Below are 19,066 nucleotides of genomic sequence, written 5' to 3'. Positions count from 1 at the left end.
GCAGACACACAAAACGCATATTGCCTCCCTTCCGTTTCCATAAAAACGCTGTCATGCATCGTAGACGAAAGAGATAGATAGTAAAAAAAAAAGCCCCGTAACAGATTTATTTGGGTATTGTGAAAAAAAATTCATCATCGCAGGTTACACGTAGCGGGCCAAGAGCGGATTCTTTTAAGAATGCCATGCTCACTTTTGGGGGGTCTGCCTAAGCAGCAGTGATTTGGATAGTCGGAGGAACAGCGTCGGCAGCTGGGCGGCGAACAATACCACCAGTGACGGGAAGAAGAGAGCCGGTTCCCATGAGGAAAGTGTCGACTTCACGAGCAGCTTGACGGCCTTCGTTGATACCCCTGTAGAACTATTAGTATGAATAAGAAACCAAATTAAAGAAAGAAGGACATACCAAACAATAAGAGACTGTCCACGACGGCAATCTCCAGCAGCAAAGACACCGGGAAGGTTGGTAGAGTACTGGCCAGGGGCAGTCTTGACGTTCTTGCGAGCATCACGCTCAACTTCCTCGCCGAGAAGACGGTCCTCAGGGCCCAAGAAACCCATGGACAACATGACTAGGTCGGCAGGGAAAAATTCCTCGCTACCCTCAATGGTCTTCATGTCCCAACCGCCAGAAGCGCTCTTGGTCCAGTCGACACGGACGGTGTTGATACCCTTGACATTTCCGTTGCCGTCATCAACAAACTCCTTGGACATGATGCAGTACTCGCGAGGGTCCTTGCCCATGTGGGTCTTGACCTCAGAGTGACCGTAGTCGACGCGGTAGATACGAGGCCATTGAGGCCATGGGTTATCAAGAGCACGCTCTGGAGGAGGCTGTGGCAGCAACTCAAAGTTGACCACACTCTTTGCGCCGTGGCGGACCGAGGTACCAATGCAGTCGTTACCAGTATCACCACCACCAATGACAACAACATGCTTGTCCTTGGCAGAGATGTATGCATTGTCGGCGTGAGCGGAGTCGAGCAAAGACTTGGTGTTCTTGTGGAGGAATTGCATAGCAAAGTGAATGCCCTCAAGTTCACGGCCAGGGATCTTGAGGTCACGAGCAACAGTGGCACCAGTGGCAAGAATAACGGCATCGTTCGACTCACGCAGGGATTGCATGGAGACTTCAGAGTCGGGACCAACAGCAGTGCTGGTGACAAACTTGACACCCTCAGCGGCCATGAGGTCAACACGTCGTTGAACAACCTTCTTGTCAAGCTTCATGTTGGGGATACCGTACATCAGCAAACCTCCAACACGATCGGCACGCTCATAAACAGTGACGGAGTGACCGGCGCGGTTCAGCTGGTCAGCAGCAGCAAGACCGGCAGGACCAGAGCCAATAACGGCAACGGTCTTTCCAGTTCTTGTTTGAGGAGGTCGAGGAACCATCCAGCCCATCTCATAACCACGGTCGATAATGGCGCATTCAATAGATTTAATACCAACGGGGTCTTCGTTGATACCAAGAACGCAAGCTCCTTCACAAGGGGCAGGGCAAACACGACCCGTGAACTCGGGGAAGTTGTTTGTCATGAGCAAGCGGTTGAGAGCATCTTCCCATTGGTTTTGGAAGACAAGTTCATTCCACTTGGGGATGATGTTGGAGATCGGGCAACCAGTGTCGGATTGACAGAAGGGAACACCGCAGTCCATGCAGCGCGCAGACTGGTACTTAAGCTCATCCTCAGTAAGACGGGTGGACAGCTCGGCCCAGTCCCGAGTACGAGTGGCCGGGTTGCGGTACTTTTCACTGCGCCTGTTGTATTTCATGAAACCACGAGTCTTATCGAGAATAAGAGCAGTGCGCTTCTTCTCCGTCTTCGAGTCGCTCACGCTGTCCTCAATATCCAGAAGGTCGGCTTTCTTTTCTTCCTCATGCTTGTGCTTCTTCTCCTCGGCAGGAGTAGGAGTGCTGGGGAGTTTAGGCAGAGTGAACTCGGCCTTCTTAGCAGCCTCTGCCTTGGCGGCTTCTTCGAGAAGAACGCGCTTGTAGTCAGTAGGAAGGACCTTGACAAATCGAGGAAGAGCCCGGGTAAAGTCCAAAAGGATACGGGCTGCGAGCTCCGAGCCAGTGTAGTGGTGGTGGTCCTCGATGAGGCCGCGGACAAAGGCAATTTCAGCAGGGTCTTCCAAGCCGGACACCTCCACCATTTCCATGTTGATTTTGGAGTGGAAGTCCTGGTTGACGTCAAGAACGTACGCAATACCACCAGACATACCAGCGGCAAAGTTACGGCCAGTAGAGCCAAGGACGAGCACTCGGCCACCTAGAAAATATTAGCAAGCTGTATTTAAGAGGGAAAAAAAGAGGAATCTTACCAGTCATGTATTCACAACCGTGGTCACCAACACCCTCAACAACAGCCGTAACGCCCGAGTTTCGGACCGCAAAACGCTCAGCAGCCACACCACGGAAGTAGCAAGTACCACCAGTAGCACCATAAAGACAAACGTTTCCAATAAGAACGTTCTCCTCGGCCTTGAAGACTGCGCCACGAGGGGGGTAGACGATAAGACGACCGCCAGACAAACCCTTACCGACGTAATCGTTGGAGTCACCTTCAAGCTCCAGAGTCACGCCAGGAGCGAGGTAGGCACCGAAGGATTGACCAGCAGAACCCTTGATGTTCACGTGGATGGTATCCTGAGGCAAGCCAGCTTCTCCATGGCGACGGCTGACTTGATAAGAAAGAGTGGCACCCAGGGCACGGTCAGTATTGACAACATCACACTCAACTCGGCAGGGCAGTCCCTTTTCAAGAGCCAGTTCAGACTCTGCAATCAATTTGTTGTCAAGACGGACGTGAAGACGGTGGTCTTGCTTGCGCACATTATAAGTAGCAACGCCTGGACGCAGGGAGTGGGCAGGAGTCAAGATCAAAGACAAGTCAATGTTCTCCTGCTTGGGAGATCGAATATCCTCCCTGGTCTTAAGCAGTTCGGCGCGACCAACCATTTCGTTGATGGTGCGGATGCCAAGCTTGGCCATGATAGCACGGAGCTCGTTGGCGACATAATAGAAAAAGTTGATGACATGTTCGGGAGTACCCTTGAACTTCTTTCGCAGCTCGGGATCTTGCGTAGCAATACCAACGGGGCTATAATAGATGGTTAGTGAGACAGTCGGGTTTTGGGTAGGGGGGAAAAAATGCAGGGATCAATGGTAAACATACCAGGTGTTCAAGTGACACTTCCTCATCATGATACAACCCATGGCAATCAAGGGAGTGGTAGCAAAGCCCCATTCCTCAGCACCGAGCAAGCAAGCAATGGCGACATCACGACCGGTTCTAAGCTGACCATCTGTTTGCACAACAACACGACCACGAAGGTCGTTCAAAACAAGAGTCTGGTGAGTCTCAGCCAGACCCAATTCCCAGGGCAGACCAGCTGCCTTGATACCAGTCCATCGCGAGGCACCAGTACCACCATCGTGGCCAGAAATCAGGATGTGGTCGGCTTTGGCTTTGGCGACACCAGAGGCAACGATACCAACTCCGACCTCGGACACGAGCTTCACGGACACGCGAGCACGCGGGTTAGAGCACTTGAGATCGTAGATAAGTTGCTTCAAATCTTCAATAGAGTAGATATCGTGGTGAGGTGGGGGCGAAATCAGACCGACACCAGGAGTAGAGTGACGGGTGCGAGCAATAGGGCCAGACACCTTGTGACCAGGAAGCTCACCGCCCTCACCAGGCTTGGCACCTTGGGCCATCTTGATCTGAAGCTCATCAGCATCAGCAAGGTAGTTTGATGTGACACCGAATCGTCCAGAGGCAATCTGCTTGATGGCAGAGCGCATGGTATCGCCGTTCTCCATTCTGTTGCTTCGCTCGGGATCCTCACCACCTTCACCTGTGTTGGACTTGCCACCCAATCGGTTCATGGCAATAGCCAAAGTGGAGTGAGATTCCATGGAAATGGATCCGTACGACATAGCACCAGTGACAAAGCGGCGCACGATATCAGTCCATGGCTCAACCTGGTCAATAGGGATGGAGGTACGTTGGTCAAAGTCAAAGTCGAGCATGCCTCGCAGGGTACAGTTCTTGATGGCCTCGTGCTCGGATCGGGCATATGCCTCGTAGGACTTGTCGTTCTTCGAGCGGACGGCATCCTGGATGTTGGCAACGCTCGTGGGGTCGTTGACGTGGGGGTCACCACCGTCACGCCAGTGGTATTCACCGGTTTCAGGCAAACCTGGGATGTCGATAATTTGGCGTGATGGGTAGCCACGCTCGTGGAAAGCAAATGCATCCTGGGCGATGAGCTCGAAAGTAATACCTCGAATACGACTGGCAGTGCCAGAGAAACAGCGGTCAATGACGGAATCGTCGATACCAAGGGCTTCAAAGATCTGAGCACCCTTGTAGGACGACAGAGTCGAAATACCCATCTTAGACATGACCTTGAGAATACCTCCGTCGCACGATGCCTTGTAGTTAAGGAGGACTTGCTCATCGGAGATTGGCTTACGGATAAGCTTCTCGCGGTTCATCTTGAGAATACATTCCATGGCGAGGTAGGGGCAAATTGCATCGGCACCGTATCCAAGAAGAACACACATGTGGTGAACTTCGCGAGCCTCGGCAGTATCGACAACCAAGGCACTCAGGGATCTCCACTTGTTGCGAACCAAGTGATGGTGAACCAAACCAGTGGCCAGCAAAGCAGAGACGGGAACGCGTTCAGCAGAGGTAGCGCGGTCAGAAAGAATGAGAATTTTGTCACCGTTTTGAATACCCTCAGTGGCAGCCTCGCAGATGGTGTCGAGAACGTCGAGGTAACCCTGGACACCCTTGGACTTTTCGAAAGTGATATCGATGGTCTTGACAGGCCAGTCAGAGTGAACCTTGGTGGTGTTCTTCAATGACTGGAATTCCTGAAGAGTAAGAATGGGCGAGGGCAGCATCAGACGGTGGCACTGGGAGGAGTCAAGCTCGAGCAAGTTACCTTGCGGGCCGACGTAGCACTCGAGTGACATGACAATAGCCTCCCGAATAGGATCAATGGGAGGGTTGGTGACTTGAGCAAAGAGCTCTCGGAAGTATTCATAGAGAAGACGGGGTTGCTGCGCCAAGCAAGCCAGAGGACCGTCGTTACCCATGGAACCCAAGGCTTCCTTGGAGTCAGCGGCCATAGGAGCCAAGAGCAAGCTGACCTGTTCGTAAGAGTATCCAAAAGCCTTCAGTCGGACGTCAGTTTGGACAGTAGAAGAATCCAAAGGAGTGCTCAAGTCGTGGCTCTGGGCAACCAGCGATTTTTCAATGGCAGGCAAAGTGAGCAGTTCCTTGTCCAACCAGGCACGGAAATCCTGGCGGTGGGCAACCGTTTGCTTCAGCTCGGCATCATCAATGATGCGGCCGGCGACGGTATCAACGAGCAGCATTTTACCGGGCTGCAGGCGGCCCTTTTGCACGATAGACTCGGGATCCAAGCTGATTGTACCAACCTCGGAGGCACAGATGATGCGATCATCGTCAGTGACGTAGAAACGGCAAGGACGAAGACCATTTCGGTCCAGGTTAGCACCGCAGTAACGGCCGTCTGAGAAAGTGAACAAGGCCGGGCCATCCCAAGGCTCCATCTGGCAGGCAGCCCATTCGTAAAAGGCAGCCTTGGCAGGGTCCATGGCAGCGTTGTTTTGCCAGGCCTCGGGAACCATGAGCATAACAGCCTCGGGCAAGGAGAGAACTCCGTTGATCATGAGCAATTCAAGGACGTTGTCAAACGCGGCCGAGTCGGAACCACCGTCTTCAACAATGGGGTATAGCTGGTCGAGCTCGTCACCAAAGACGTCCGACTTGAGCAGACCCTCGCGAGCCCTCATCCAGTTCTTGTTCCCTCGCAGTGTGTTGATTTCACCATTGTGAGCGGCCCAGCGCAGAGGCTGAGCGCGGTCCCAAGATGGGAATGTGTTGGTGGAGAAACGAGAATGCACGAGGGCGAAGTGTCCTTCGTAATCAACGTTGACCAAGTCATGGTAGTACTCATACACCTGGACGGGGGCTAGCTGGCCCTTGTAGACAATGTTCCTGTTGCTGAGAGAGCAGAGGTAGAACCAGTTGGCCAAGCCCAGGATATTTGTGGCGCGCTTGCGCAGGACGTACAGCTGCCGCTCAAAGTGGCGCTCGTCGAATTTTTCAGGGTCGGTGATCTCGGGCTTGCTTCCACTTCCGTAGGCAGCGCGGAGCACGACGAATGGCTGCATAATGACGGGCTCGCGAGACGAGGCGGCCGGTCCAAGCAGAGTCGAGTCGCGAGGCACCTCGCGCCAGCCCAGGACTCGCAGGCCGAGGGATTCTGCCATTTCCTCAAAAGAGGCGATGGATTCCTTGAGGGTGTCATTGTCGGGTTTGAAGAAGAGGTTGCCGGCAGCGTACTGGCCCAGGGGAGGGAGTTCCAGGCCGGCATCGCGAGCAAAGTTCTTGACGAAGAACTTGTGCGGAATACTGGTCATCACACCGGCACCGTCACCATCGCGGATATCGGAACCCACGGCACCACGATGGGTCATGTTGCAAAGCAAACTCCGGGCTATGAAAGAAGTTAGATACGTGAGATTTTCAATCACGGCGGTAGAAAACACATACCATCGCTGACAATTTTGTGGCTCGCCTTGCCCTTGATATGGCTGTGGAGAGTTAGTCTTGATATGACAATGCCAATTGCATGAAAACAGGGGAAAACTCACGCGGCAAAGCCTACACCGCAGGCATCTTTTTCAAGTTCGGGGTTGTAGAGACCCTGCTTGGAGGGAAGGGCGTCGGCCCAGCCATAGCCCTTGTCGGACTTGTACTCGGAGTACTGCTGGGGAATCTGCTCTTGGATTATTTCATTTCCGTAGACCTCCTCCAAGAGACCCATTCTTCCGCCGGGGACGGACAGAGCAATTGGGAGGAATTGATGTTGATTTTTTTGGCCGCGAGTGATAACGGAGCGCGGGGGTGGACGGCGATAATGTCGTCACGACGACTGGGGGGTGAGTGGGTCACAGCAGCTGTCTTGAGCAAGACAGGCAGTTGAGAGTAGACGGGAGTGAGATGAGTCGACCCAGCGTCTGATGGTGATGAAGAAGCAAAGTAGTAGAGTAGAGAGGGGGAGAGAAGAAGAAGAAGAAGAGAAGAAAGTGGGAAGGGGGAGAAAAAAAAGAGAGAGAAGAAGGGGAGCCGGAGAGAGGGGAAGGCCGGAGATGGATGGGCTCCTCCGACGACTGACTGACTGACTGAAAGTAAGCAGCAGCAAGCGCAGACTGTGGGGTTAGCAAAAGCAAAAGGCTTCGGCCAAAGAGCAGTGGCAAATAACAAATTGGCAAATGAATCACTAATGCCTTGGAGCTGGCTGGCTGGGGACTTTTTTTTTTTTTTTTTTTTTTTGTTAACGCGGAAAAATGCTTGGCCACCCGCATCGGGAGAAGAAGCTGTGATGGATTGACAAGTTGGGCCCCCGCTGCGTCTTCGGAGACGGAAGCGCCCCCGTTTTCGCACCCAGTATTATTTTCTGACCTTTGCATTTACATGATTCTACTTGCAGGTCCTCTTTCCTTGCATTTACTACGCCTGCTTACCTCGACTGGCAACTGCTCGCCAAGGAGTTCGCTCTCGTCGTGCATCACCATGATGCACCAACACAGCAAGATAAGCGTTACGACGACAATGTGATTCGCCTGCGCGGTGGAGCTTAGCATTGTTCGTTTGTTACCGGGCTGTACTGCACCGTACGGTAATCTATTTCCGCTCCGACGGCGGAATCAAGGGAGGTTTTTCTTGTTACATTAATACATGTTAGCGGGGGGGGGTTAATAAGGTACGAGAGTGGTATTATCTGTATTTGTTTCTGTAAGCAATACAGCCGATTGCGGACAGCCGTCTGCAAGCGGAGGAGAGGCTTCCGCTGGGGGTTTCAGTACGGTAATGTTACAGCGTACCAGGCAAGATCATTGACCGGACCCGTGCACTGGCCAACGCCCCATGCACCCCACGCTGCATCTTGCATATTTTTATAGCTACGTATATAGATATGCAATTGTTTCACAGATAGCATATAGATATATAAATGTATTGCTAGGCTGATGTATATATTGGTATTTATCCATATCTGTATTCATTTCTATTCATCTATATTTATATTGCTGAATGTACTATGTATACATAGCCGACATCGGCTGGCGGAGCCGCATCATGCATGCGCGGCACCACATGCCATTGGGCGGCGGGTTTTTGGGGGGTAAACCTTTCAGGTCATCGGGGGCCCTTATCTCAGATCTGAGAATGAGGGGTACTTGCCGGGCTAGCTTGGCGACTATGCAGCTAGAGGTACTTTGTTTACTTTTTACTTTCATGTGAAGTGTTCTTGAAGACTGTCGGGCGCATCCGGACGGACGACATACCCCCATACTACGACTCCAACTAAAGAACCACCTGACACGGAACCCTCGTGTGGGCTGCATTGCATATGCGTGTTAACCCCGCTTTATACTAACATGCTGTTCAATTGCCTTTTTTTTTTTTTTTTTTTGCCGCGACGTATTAGTCCTAATTCATCGTGCAACATGCAGTACATATTCTGATAATTAAGAACTTGGCGAGAATATCCAAGCAGGCGGATTACAGCTAGATAAATATATATATTTATATATGTAGACATTGAGTGCGCAAAATATGATATATTACCTGCACTAATAATGGTGTTGCATAGTCAGGCACTGCTCACGTGCCAAAAAATTCTGTGATAATTTATAATAATAATAGCAGGAATATTATTATTGCACCCAAAAACGAAACAAATATTATTATTATTATTAACAAAAGCCATTGATGAGTCGTAACCCATTAAGCTCACCGATCTCACACGCGTCGCCCTCGGGAAATCCCGGAACGCCCCAGGGTCCAACGGTAGCACCGCCAAGCGAGAGCGCTTCTGTAGTATTTGTTTGCTATTAATATTATGCGTGCAAAAAGGCCAAAGTCACCGTGGTATGACCAGTTGGCTGCGAAAATCGGAGAATCATCACTGCTACATCGTAGTACTTTAACCGAAACTCCCCTTACTTGAATTTAAAACATAATGCCAACAAGTGTTGTTGTCTCAGTAAGTGTATATATATTTCAAATGTTACGGGCTGCATCCGGAATAGCCCTAATTTCCGCTCTGCCAACACCTTGCAACATTTGATGAAAAGAATAGTAGAGGGACATCTAACAATTTATTCTGCCCCAAAGCAAGGGCTACATTTTACACTGTTTAATCATTCTTTCTTTTCGATCATATTTTCGATCATATTTCCATTCTAATCAAAATGCTACCGAAACAATACACGAGGATCACCCAAACATTAATGATGGCAGGAGAACATGAATAGAAAAGTCCGGTACGGCGACGTAAGCCATCGGAATTGATTGGGTTATCACCGCTACAAAGTCATCTACGAATCAATGATTCAATGACTTCGATATCACGTGGTTTAGAGCTGCCTAAGTCGAATACCGCTTCAGGCCAGTCGCGGAAATAAACAAAAATCCAAGTTTTTGGAAGCAAACAATACACAAATCCTGCCTCTCTGTGATCGATCGATATGCAGAACACCGACGACACATTGTCACTGTCAACAACGGAGGGCGGAAGTTGTAACACGCCAACTCACACCAGTATGCCACCTGAGGTTGGTTCGGGATTATTATTTAACTACTCAGGTTTCAATATTGCTGGAGTGTGCCCTGGGCCAGAATGGCAAGTCTGGCATCCCTCAAAGCCGGCGAATTATAGCAAGTGAGAAGCATCATAATCCCCTGGAGTGGTTTTGCGTTCGACAACACCTGGGTGGTGGCCACATGCTCTTAAACCGCCACCATGATGGATTTCGGTCAGTGATAGTTAGAGGGCATCGTCGGAAAGAATTGGTAATTGGAGAAGAGGGAGATTATGCCACACGCTGAGAGTTTATCAAAGTCAATGCATGATATTGTGCTAGTCAGATACCTCACTCTTGAGAAAGCTTAAGTAGCGATGATCTTAATCAAATACTGTGCCTTATTAGTAACGTTTACAATAGTTGGATTGGTGCATTGTCCCTGGGAAAGCTATATATTCCCTGAGGCTTGTATAGAAAATATCCGTGCCCCACTTGATAACCGCACTACACCGCATTAGTACTAGTTCATAGCCAATTGTTTATCACATTCGATAATCAATAATATTGACCTTGACATGCTACCATCTATTGAACCTAACTACAACTCTACCAGTTCTCCCATGAAGAACCAAACCCACAACACACAATGCTCCCGCTCCCTCTCGTAGCGCCTCGCGATGTAAGTCTCTCCTCCAAACACAGCTTGACACAGGCTACTAACTCACCATGCCAAGTCGCACGAGCTCTGGTTCGGATCGTCTCGCCCTCGTCGCTCCTCACCTTCATCATACCAACTCGGCGGTCCATCAGCAGGCGCACACAACTCCGAATCCGCACGGCGGCAGTCATCCCATCACAATCACCACCACCACCACCATGCCGGCGGTTCTCGAACACTGGCTTCCTCAACCACCCCCTCCGATAGCCTGGCCGCATTACTGTACGAAGAGCGTGCGTTGCGAATACGAAAAGAGAATATTGCCTCGTTTGGATGCGCCTGGATCAAGCCCGCGGGATGTCCCAAGACAATGTTGGGAATGAGGGAGGAAGACGCCGAGCGAGAGGAAGGCCTGGCCGCCGCCGCGCAGGAGATGAATGCTGCTGCTGCCGCGGAGGCGGCGGCGACTGGAACAGCAGCTACTGGCGCGACAGATCTCGCTGGTGTTGACGCGTTTGGGGATGCTACTACTACTCAACAAAACATGACACAAATTGGTGAAGGCGGAGAAGGAGAAGGAGGAGAAGAGCTGGAGCGTGATTTAGACGACGAGATTTCCGAGGCAGATGATGGCTTGGTTGAAGAAGGGGAGGAAGGCTACGAAGATGACGAAGATCCTGACGAAGAGCTGATGGAGCGGAATCTCGACGATGAAATCCCCGATGGCCTTTCAGAGGAGGACAATGACAGCGACGAAGAAGAAGACGACGAAGAAGACGATTTTGACAATCAACCAGATCTGGACAATGAGATTCCAACCGCCGATGAGGGGGCAAGTTATGGCGGGGTCATGGTTCGTGACTTGGACGAGGCTGTTCCTGAGGCCGGTGACGACGACAACGACTCTGAAGACGAGGACATGGACGAAGGCGAATGGCAACACACCGACTCTGAAGACGATGAAGACGACGATGACGACAACACCAACGACCCATTTGCCGAACACTTCCGAACGGCAAGCAACAACACAACAGCTGTAACACCGCAAACCACCAACAGCGCAGTTCGTCGCCGCGCCATCCCTCTCCCGCCTCAACAACCTCCCACCCGCCCGCGCGAAACAGAAGCTCAACGCCGGTTCCTGCAGCGCTGGAGCGGTGGTGGAGGAGCCGACGCATTTGATTCGAGCATGCTTACCGACGAGGACGACTTGCGCGCATCGATTACAAGTCAGGATAGCGTGCGGCGACAGAGCAGGTTTGGACGGTTTGCGCGAAGGGGTGGACCGAGGGACAGTCTTGATTAGTTTATTCTTTCTTTCGGTCAGCATGAGCGTGGCGTTGGTTGGTTTTTATATGATGCATTTCATTGCGTCTTCTCTGGTAGAAGCTGGAATTAAATTATATGTTGATAATCGTCTGGACAAGACAAGACGAGACAAAAGCCAAGTAAATTTACACGACAATCCAGTAGCAGCAAAACCCAACTCCGGCCATGCATGTATACAATGATACAAAAAAGAAAAAAAAAAGAAAAAGAAAACTAAAACAACCACACGTAAGAAAACAGCAAAAAGACAGCCAGGAAAAACAGCAGCCACACACGCCAGCTCACGCCCGTCCGCTCGGCCATGAGCAGCATCCGGTTCATAGTTCCGCGCAGGCGGACGCGTGTGCTGTCGAATGCTTCGTTCATGGACTCGGCCTGTTTATTTGTCAGTGTGTTCGGATGTTGTATGTTGGTGCGTGGGTGGGGTGCTCACGAGACTAGAAGATGAACGGATTTCGTCGCCGATGGCTACTGTGAGCTGTAATCTTGTTTTAGACACTCGAGGCTTTGTCAAAAAAGATAAGATCGACGAAAGGAGAATTACCTCTTTTAGAGCTTTGACTTTTGCGGAGATTCCTTCGACTTCATTGTCGTTTTGCGACTCGCTATAAAAACAGCAATGTTTTAGCAAAGCCACATCACCCATCTTCTGCAAGAGAAACAAAAACTTACAGTTCGGACAGAACGGCATCGGAATAATGGCCCCTATTTTTCCCCTCTTAGTTTTTTTTTTTTCCTCTTCTCTTTTTTTCTTTCTGATGTCCAAAACAAACCTCGAGTTTGGCGTGGCTGCTCGATATCCGGCAGCTCCAGGGGTCAGCCCGCCATTCGCATAGCTGCTATCCCCGGCAGCTCCAGGGTATGCACCGTATCCTCCTGCACTCGGTTGCTGCCTACTCGACGGACGCGATCGATCACCGCCGCCGCCGGCACCGCCGCTGTACGAATCAAAAAGCGACGAGGAAGAGCGAGGGTCGCGCTGATGGAGGTTGGAGTGCGGGAACCTTTTATTGCCAAGTTCAGAGTTAGTTTTGAGTGGTGACAGGCAATAAGGATAAGGTGAGAAGTATAGAGATGCTTACCGCGACGCCATTATGGTTGAGATATGTCGTTATGGGCAGCGAACAGCATGGAGGGGTTTGTGGGATGACTTTGAGGTTTATGCTGGTCGTGATGCTGGTTCGTGGTGATTGTAGCTGGCCGGTGCGGCCGCTTGGCGGGTTCTAATTCGGTAGCTAGTCGGGACGTGATCTAGATTTAATAATACCATTATTATTAACGTCTAGAGACAGACCACCCAGTGTTTTAAAATAAGAGGATGATACAATGATAATTAAATGTGGCATATAACACACAGCTCAAAGTGCTGATTACTTGCTATGGTAAATCATGAATGGCTTTTATTAGGATATCAACTGCAATATCATTCATCCTTCAACTCTCCCACAGGATACCGCCCGAGTCAACAAAATGATTGCCTTTTTTTTTTGTTTTAAAAAACCACACGCACACATAAATGCCTATTCTTGCATGCGATCGTCGTTGCGCTCCTCGCTGGCGCCGTGGAAATCCTCGTCCTCGTCGTCCTCGTCATCCATTGGGTCCTCGCCTTCGGCCTTGGCCTTTTCAGCGGCCTCGGCGAAATCGATGCGTTTTCCACGAGTACGACGGCCGCCGTCGATGATGTTGCTGGCCGAGATGGGTTCCAGGTTACCCTGGTCGTCGTCTTCCTCTTCTAGATGTGTTTATTTAGCGCATGTTCAGCTTGACAAGTAACTAGGGGATTCGTAGGGATTCGTAGTCGTCACCCTGGAAAAAAAAGGTGGAAATACCTTCAGCCTTTCCTCAAATGTCAGTAACGGTCAAGTAACGGTCTCAGCAGAAGCGGCAGAGGGACATAACATACAGATTCTTCGTCTTCGTCTGAGCTAGCTTCTTCATCTTCATCCATGCTCACGTCGTGCGCGTCAACGGCTTTGCCCTTGCCCTTCTCAAAGGCCGCGGCATCGGGGGCATTGGCGGCCGGGTCGTTGAAAGTAGTAGCTTGGTTGTCACCCATTGTGTTTTGGAGGTATGATTGCGGAGTCAGAAGATGGATCGGAAGATAATCGGGGGGACTCGAGGATGATGTAGAAGAAATACGAACGAGAGCGCGATGGGGGAAGAAAGATGAGTGGAATGTAGAGCGAGTTAGTTGTTTTGGGGGGAGGAAAGAGTAGCAAAACACGGCGCGATGCAGGTGTTTTGCAAGGGACAGCCCGCGGAGCGGTGTGATTGGCCAGCTCCGTGGGCAGTCCGTGACCGCCTTCCCGGTAGGGCGGGCACGCCTATGGTTGGCCCAGGCAGTATAATTATTATTATTTTAGTAGATGATAGTAAGAATAATTCGTCTAGTTTGGAGAATTAGTAGTGCGTACTAGTATTTAGTAGTTACATGTGCTAAGGTAGGACTCTGTAAGGGGGCTCCGGGTCTTTGGTCGATCTGATCGCAGGGATTGCAGGTGCAAAATGAATGAAGAATTGTAAGAAAGTCATGAATTGGGAAATCTCACGATTCTTCGAACCACTGATACAAGAAGGATAGACACTACTATTAACCTACAGCAGATATTCCAGGGCCGTGATACTATTGTTGTTGTAGATAGCAAATTCTTACATAAGCAGCCCTAAAGTGGCCTAGCGCCGTGTCGGCGTCATGGTGACGGGCTGCCCCACCATCACAACAAACCCGCGGTCACATGACTCACACACTCGGCAGGCGAAAAAATAAAATTCTATGGAATACGTCATGATTCCGTCGACCCCGCCATAGATCGGCCAGCAACCAGAAGTCGACGGGAGATGCTTTCAGCCTGTAATAGTATTGTTTTTTTCAGCGGAGCCGAATCCTCGGGCGAATAAAAATAAAATGAATGAGAAAAATTCCAAGAAAGAAATGATAGGCGGGCGCAGGCAAGCTCTGGAAGCGGCCAGCCTACCGTGGAATCGTAGAGAAGTCGCTAGAACCGCCGGGCCCAGAAGCTGCCTTTCACCGCCCACACCTATATGAATCACTCTTCAGCCTGCGCTGTCGTTTTTTTCTTCTCTCACTTTTTACTCTTTTCTCATTCTCAACACCACCTTCGAGGGTTTCTCTTCTCCCATACTACCCCAAAAGCCTCGATCATCATCTCGAGTGCCCTGTACACTATCTACCTTCTTCGTTTCTAGCTTGTCTTTTGATACCCCGTCACAATGGGCCCCGCCATCGGTATTGACTTGGGTACCACCTACTCGTGTGTTGGTATCTACCGTGATGACCGCATCGAAATCATTGCCAATGACCAGGGTAACCGCACAACTCCCTCGTTCGTTGCCTTCACCGACAGCGAGCGTCTCATCGGTGATGCCGCCAAGAACCAGGTCGCCATGAACCCGGCCAACACAGTCTTCGATGCTAAGCGTCTGATCGGCCGCAAGTTCGCCGACGCTGAGGTCCAGGCTGATGCCAAGCACTTCCCCTTCAAGATCATCGACAAGGCCTCCAAGCCCGTCATCGAGATCGAGTTCAAGGGCGAGACCAAGCAGTTCACCCCCGAGGAAATCTCGTCCATGGTCCTCATCAAGATGCGTGAGACCGCCGAGGCCTACCTCGGTGGCGACGTGAACAACGCTGTCATCACTGTCCCCGCTTACTTCAACGACTCCCAGCGTCAGGCTACCAAGGACGCCGGTCTCATTGCCGGTTTGAACGTCCTTCGTATCATCAACGAGCCCACTGCTGCCGCCATTGCCTACGGTCTCGACAAGAAGGTCGAGGGCGAGCGCAACGTTCTCATCTTCGATCTCGGTGGTGGTACTTTCGATGTTTCCCTCCTTACCATTGAGGAGGGTATCTTCGAGGTCAAGGCCACCGCCGGTGACACTCACCTGGGTGGTGAGGACTTCGATTCTCGCCTTGTGAACCACTTCGTTACTGAATTCAAAAGAAAACATAAGAAGTCAGTTAGACCCTTCCTGCTTCTCCCAATGTCTTGTTTTGCTGTTTATCGAATAATATACTAACTTTTATACCAGGGATTTGACTACCAACGCCCGTGCTCTCCGCCGTCTCCGCACTGCTTGCGAGCGTGCCAAGCGCACCCTGTCTTCCTCCGCCCAGACCTCGATTGAAATCGACTCTCTCTTCGAGGGTATTGACTTCTACACCTCCATCACCCGTGCTCGTTTCGAAGAGCTCTGCCAGGACCTCTTCCGTGGCACCATGGAGCCTGTCGAGCGTGTCCTCCGTGACGCCAAGGTCGACAAGTCCACCGTCCACGAGATCGTCCTTGTCGGTGGTTCCACCCGTATCCCCAAGATCCAGAAGCTTGTCAGCGACTTCTTCAACAAGGAGGCCAACAAGTCCATCAACCCCGATGAGGCCGTTGCCTACGGTGCTGCCGTCCAGGCCGCTATTCTCTCCGGTGACACTTCCTCCAAGTCCACCAACGAGATCTTGCTGCTCGATGTTGCTCCTCTGTCCGTCGGTATCGAGACTGCCGGTGGTGTCATGACTGCTCTCATCAAGCGCAACACTACCATCCCAACCAAGAAGTCCGAGACCTTCTCTACCTACAGTGACAACCAGCCCGGTGTGCTGATCCAGGTCTACGAGGGTGAGCGTGCTCGCACGAAGGACAACAACTTGCTTGGCAAGTTCGAGCTCACTGGTATCCCCCCCGCTCCTCGTGGTGTTCCTCAGATCGAAGTTACTTTCGACATGGACGCCAACGGTATCATGAACGTCTCTGCCATTGAGAAGGGTACCGGTAAGAGCAACAAGATTGTCATCACCAACGACAAGGGCCGTCTCTCCAAGGAGGAGATTGAGCGCATGTTGGCTGAGGCCGAGAAGTACAAGGAGGAGGACGAGGCCGAGGCTTCCCGTATCCAGGCCAAGAACGGTCTCGAGTCGTACGCCTACTCCCTCAAGAACACCATCGGCGAGGGCAAGCTCAACATCGAGGCTGCCGACAAGGAGAAGCTCGAGGCCGAGATCGAGAAGACCATCAGCTGGCTCGACAGCAACCAGACCGCCACCAAGGACGAGTACGAGTCCCAGCAAAAGGAGCTCGAGACCGTTGCCAACCCCATCATCTCCGCTGCTTACGGTGGTGCTGGTGGCCCCCCTGGTGCCGCTCCCGGTGCCACTGGCGCCTCCTCCACTCGCACTGCTGACGAGGTTGAGGAGCACCCTGAGGAGCTCGACTAAATGCACAACCAACCCGCTGCCCCATAGATTGAGAATATGAGGCTTGGCTCATTACTCGGACCCTTTTTTTTCTTTCCCTTTGTTATCTAAAAATGCAAGCTTGCTTGATAGCAAGTATGCTGGCGCTAATGTTTTTACGAGGGCATGTTTTTGCTACTTTATGATTGCATAGATACGGCTTTGTGCTTATGATATCACAAAGGCCTACGAGTCTAATAATTCAGATGTTCAAATAATTTTTTTCTTTACCTTGTAATAATCTGTAGGAATTCCTAAACTTTCTCGAGGTTATACTGTTGACACGTAGTGAACCTGCAGCTACTTTGCTTTTATAGCTTTTCTAGACAATCGAAATCAAGTTTTTTCGTATGACTCTAAATTTAATTTCTATTGTAAATCCAATGTAAAATGTGTCACGTTAGCTGCTAAAGAAACTTTTGCACGGTCAAGAATTGGTATCAATTCATATAATCAGTTACCCCTAAACTCCATAACCAAGTATTTGCAGAGAACCTGCATGCAAAAAAGAGGGTATCGTTTTTTTTTATTCCCACATCATCAACTGAAATCAATCGACATAAAACCACCTCGTCAAAATCCCTGAGGGCCACCTCATGTAAACAGTAGTGTTGTTACAGTCCTTGAAACTCCCCATTCCACCACATCCGCGCCCTCCTACCCCCTGTCTCAAGTACTTTTCCTAGTCCAAACGGTTTCGCCTCCTGTTGATCGCCATTATTCTGAGTCGCGGCGTCGCGCTGGTCGCGCTGGATGCGGATGACCGCGGAGGATGCGCCGATGGCGAGCGCGAAGAGGGGGTCGGCGATTCTATTATTACTTGTAAGTTAGTCTTTTTTTTGCAATCGAGATGCCTTAAGGGGTGTTTGCTTGCCTGGAGATGAGGAATGGATGTGACATTATTTCTGGATTGGGTTGAATTGGTTTTGGGAGATAAGAGGTTTGAAAGAAGAGGTTGCGGCGTTACGGTTGGTCGAGGTCGGCGCACGGGCCAGGTGGACAGCTATATGACTATAAGCGGCTCGATGTATATCATATTTCCGATGTTCATGTGTCGTAGGGAGAATAATTCTGCAACAACAGAATAAAAGTTGTAGGCTTACCAATATGTAGATAGTTCTAATTATAGGAGAGAGTAGTAAATCCGATGGAAGAGGCATGGCAATGCAGGAGTGTCGTGTCGACATCAATAGCTGACACCAAAAGAAATCACCATTTAGCATCCCAGTCTACCACCAATGCTTGAAGGGAGGGAGTCACTCACCATAAATGCACTAGACACATAAAATATTGTTATACAGAAAATCTTGATCGAGAATCATAAATGGAGTCTTCGCTCTGCGGCGGGTAAACCGGGTGACTCTTATTGTAAATAGGATAATCGTATTGATCACATCGTCCAGGCCGAGCGATCACCCATCGGAGTTGCCAATTGACGTCAGTGGGCGGATGCTATCATGCCATTTGGAGACACCGTTGGTCGTGTCGTAGTGGCTGATCGCTCGTAGTAGTGGTACTTTGGCTTTTGGGTGGCGTCCTCTGCGTCGTGGCGCAAGTGCGTTTGGATTGTCCGTTGCCTTCACCAGTAGATCGGTGTTACCAGTCGATCGATCGTAATCGTTGAAAAGATCGGCAGTGTCCAATAGATCCTCGATGCGACCCGTCCCATGAAGTTTTTCTTTTTCTTTCACATAAGATGTGCACGAGTGTCATGTCAACATCATCAGTATCTAATACCGAAAGAAATCACCAGTCAGCATCCCAACCTGCCACCAACACATTATGGGGTGAGTTACTCACGGACATCAAGAATCGGTGAAGATGACAAAAAGGCAGAGCATATTCACATAAGTCTGACAGGCATATAGAACAACACAGAAGGGCAAAATATATGAATACCGGGGAAGATTTTCAGCAGACAAACACAGAAAGGCAAGAACATGAAGAGTGAAGGAGAGGTTTTTTCTTCTAGATGTATCAATCCCAAAAACAAAACACAGAAGGGCAGAGAACATGAAGATCGAAGGGGGAGGTTTTTATCCCCGAATATATCAATCCTAGCAGACAAACACACAGGGGCAGATAGAGACTATGAAGACTGAAGAAGAGGTTTTTTTTTTTTTTGGAGGGGGGTCGATAAAAAATATAGGGCCTCCACCCGCGGACCTAAAATATTCGAAACGGT

At 50.4% G+C, this 19,066-nt stretch overlaps 5 protein-coding genes across 5 annotated transcripts; 2 read left to right on the top strand and 3 right to left on the bottom strand.

Annotated features, from left to right (window-relative positions):
• Positions 1-208: 208 nt before the first annotated feature.
• TRUGW13939_11475 (uncharacterized protein) lies at positions 209-6,879 on the bottom strand (the record flags this gene model as incomplete). The annotated part of the gene is made up of 6 exons (XM_035494582.1): positions 209-353; positions 407-2,276; positions 2,329-3,107; positions 3,183-6,549; positions 6,606-6,646; positions 6,707-6,879. 6 exons carry the CDS (start codon positions 6,877-6,879, stop codon positions 209-211), a joined length of 6,375 nt encoding a protein of 2,124 aa, XP_035350475.1.
• Positions 6,880-10,289: 3,410 nt separating this feature from the next.
• On the top strand, positions 10,290-11,607 carry TRUGW13939_11474 (uncharacterized protein; the record flags this gene model as incomplete). Its single annotated transcript, XM_035494581.1, has 2 exons — positions 10,290-10,322; positions 10,378-11,607. 2 exons carry the CDS (start codon positions 10,290-10,292, stop codon positions 11,605-11,607), a joined length of 1,263 nt encoding a protein of 420 aa, XP_035350474.1.
• Positions 11,608-11,843: 236 nt separating this feature from the next.
• Positions 11,844-12,723, bottom strand: TRUGW13939_11473 (uncharacterized protein; the record flags this gene model as incomplete). The annotated part of the gene is made up of 6 exons (XM_035494580.1): positions 11,844-12,005; positions 12,064-12,108; positions 12,175-12,235; positions 12,303-12,335; positions 12,404-12,634; positions 12,713-12,723. 6 exons carry the CDS (start codon positions 12,721-12,723, stop codon positions 11,844-11,846), a joined length of 543 nt encoding a protein of 180 aa, XP_035350473.1.
• Positions 12,724-13,150: 427 nt separating this feature from the next.
• TRUGW13939_11472 (uncharacterized protein) lies at positions 13,151-13,689 on the bottom strand (the record flags this gene model as incomplete). The annotated part of the gene is made up of 3 exons (XM_035494579.1): positions 13,151-13,365; positions 13,463-13,469; positions 13,537-13,689. 3 exons carry the CDS (start codon positions 13,687-13,689, stop codon positions 13,151-13,153), a joined length of 375 nt encoding a protein of 124 aa, XP_035350472.1.
• Positions 13,690-14,864: 1,175 nt separating this feature from the next.
• TRUGW13939_11471 (uncharacterized protein) lies at positions 14,865-16,863 on the top strand (the record flags this gene model as incomplete). Its single annotated transcript, XM_035494578.1, has 2 exons — positions 14,865-15,610; positions 15,687-16,863. 2 exons carry the CDS (start codon positions 14,865-14,867, stop codon positions 16,861-16,863), a joined length of 1,923 nt encoding a protein of 640 aa, XP_035350471.1.
• Positions 16,864-19,066: the final 2,203 nt, after the last annotated feature.

Source organism: Talaromyces rugulosus, chromosome VI (assembly GCF_013368755.1).
Source record: "Talaromyces rugulosus chromosome VI, complete sequence".
Taxonomy (NCBI): Eukaryota; Fungi; Ascomycota; class Eurotiomycetes; order Eurotiales; family Trichocomaceae; genus Talaromyces; species Talaromyces rugulosus.
The sequence above is the reverse complement of the archived record's forward strand: the minus strand, read 5'-3'. Positions and strand labels throughout refer to the sequence as shown.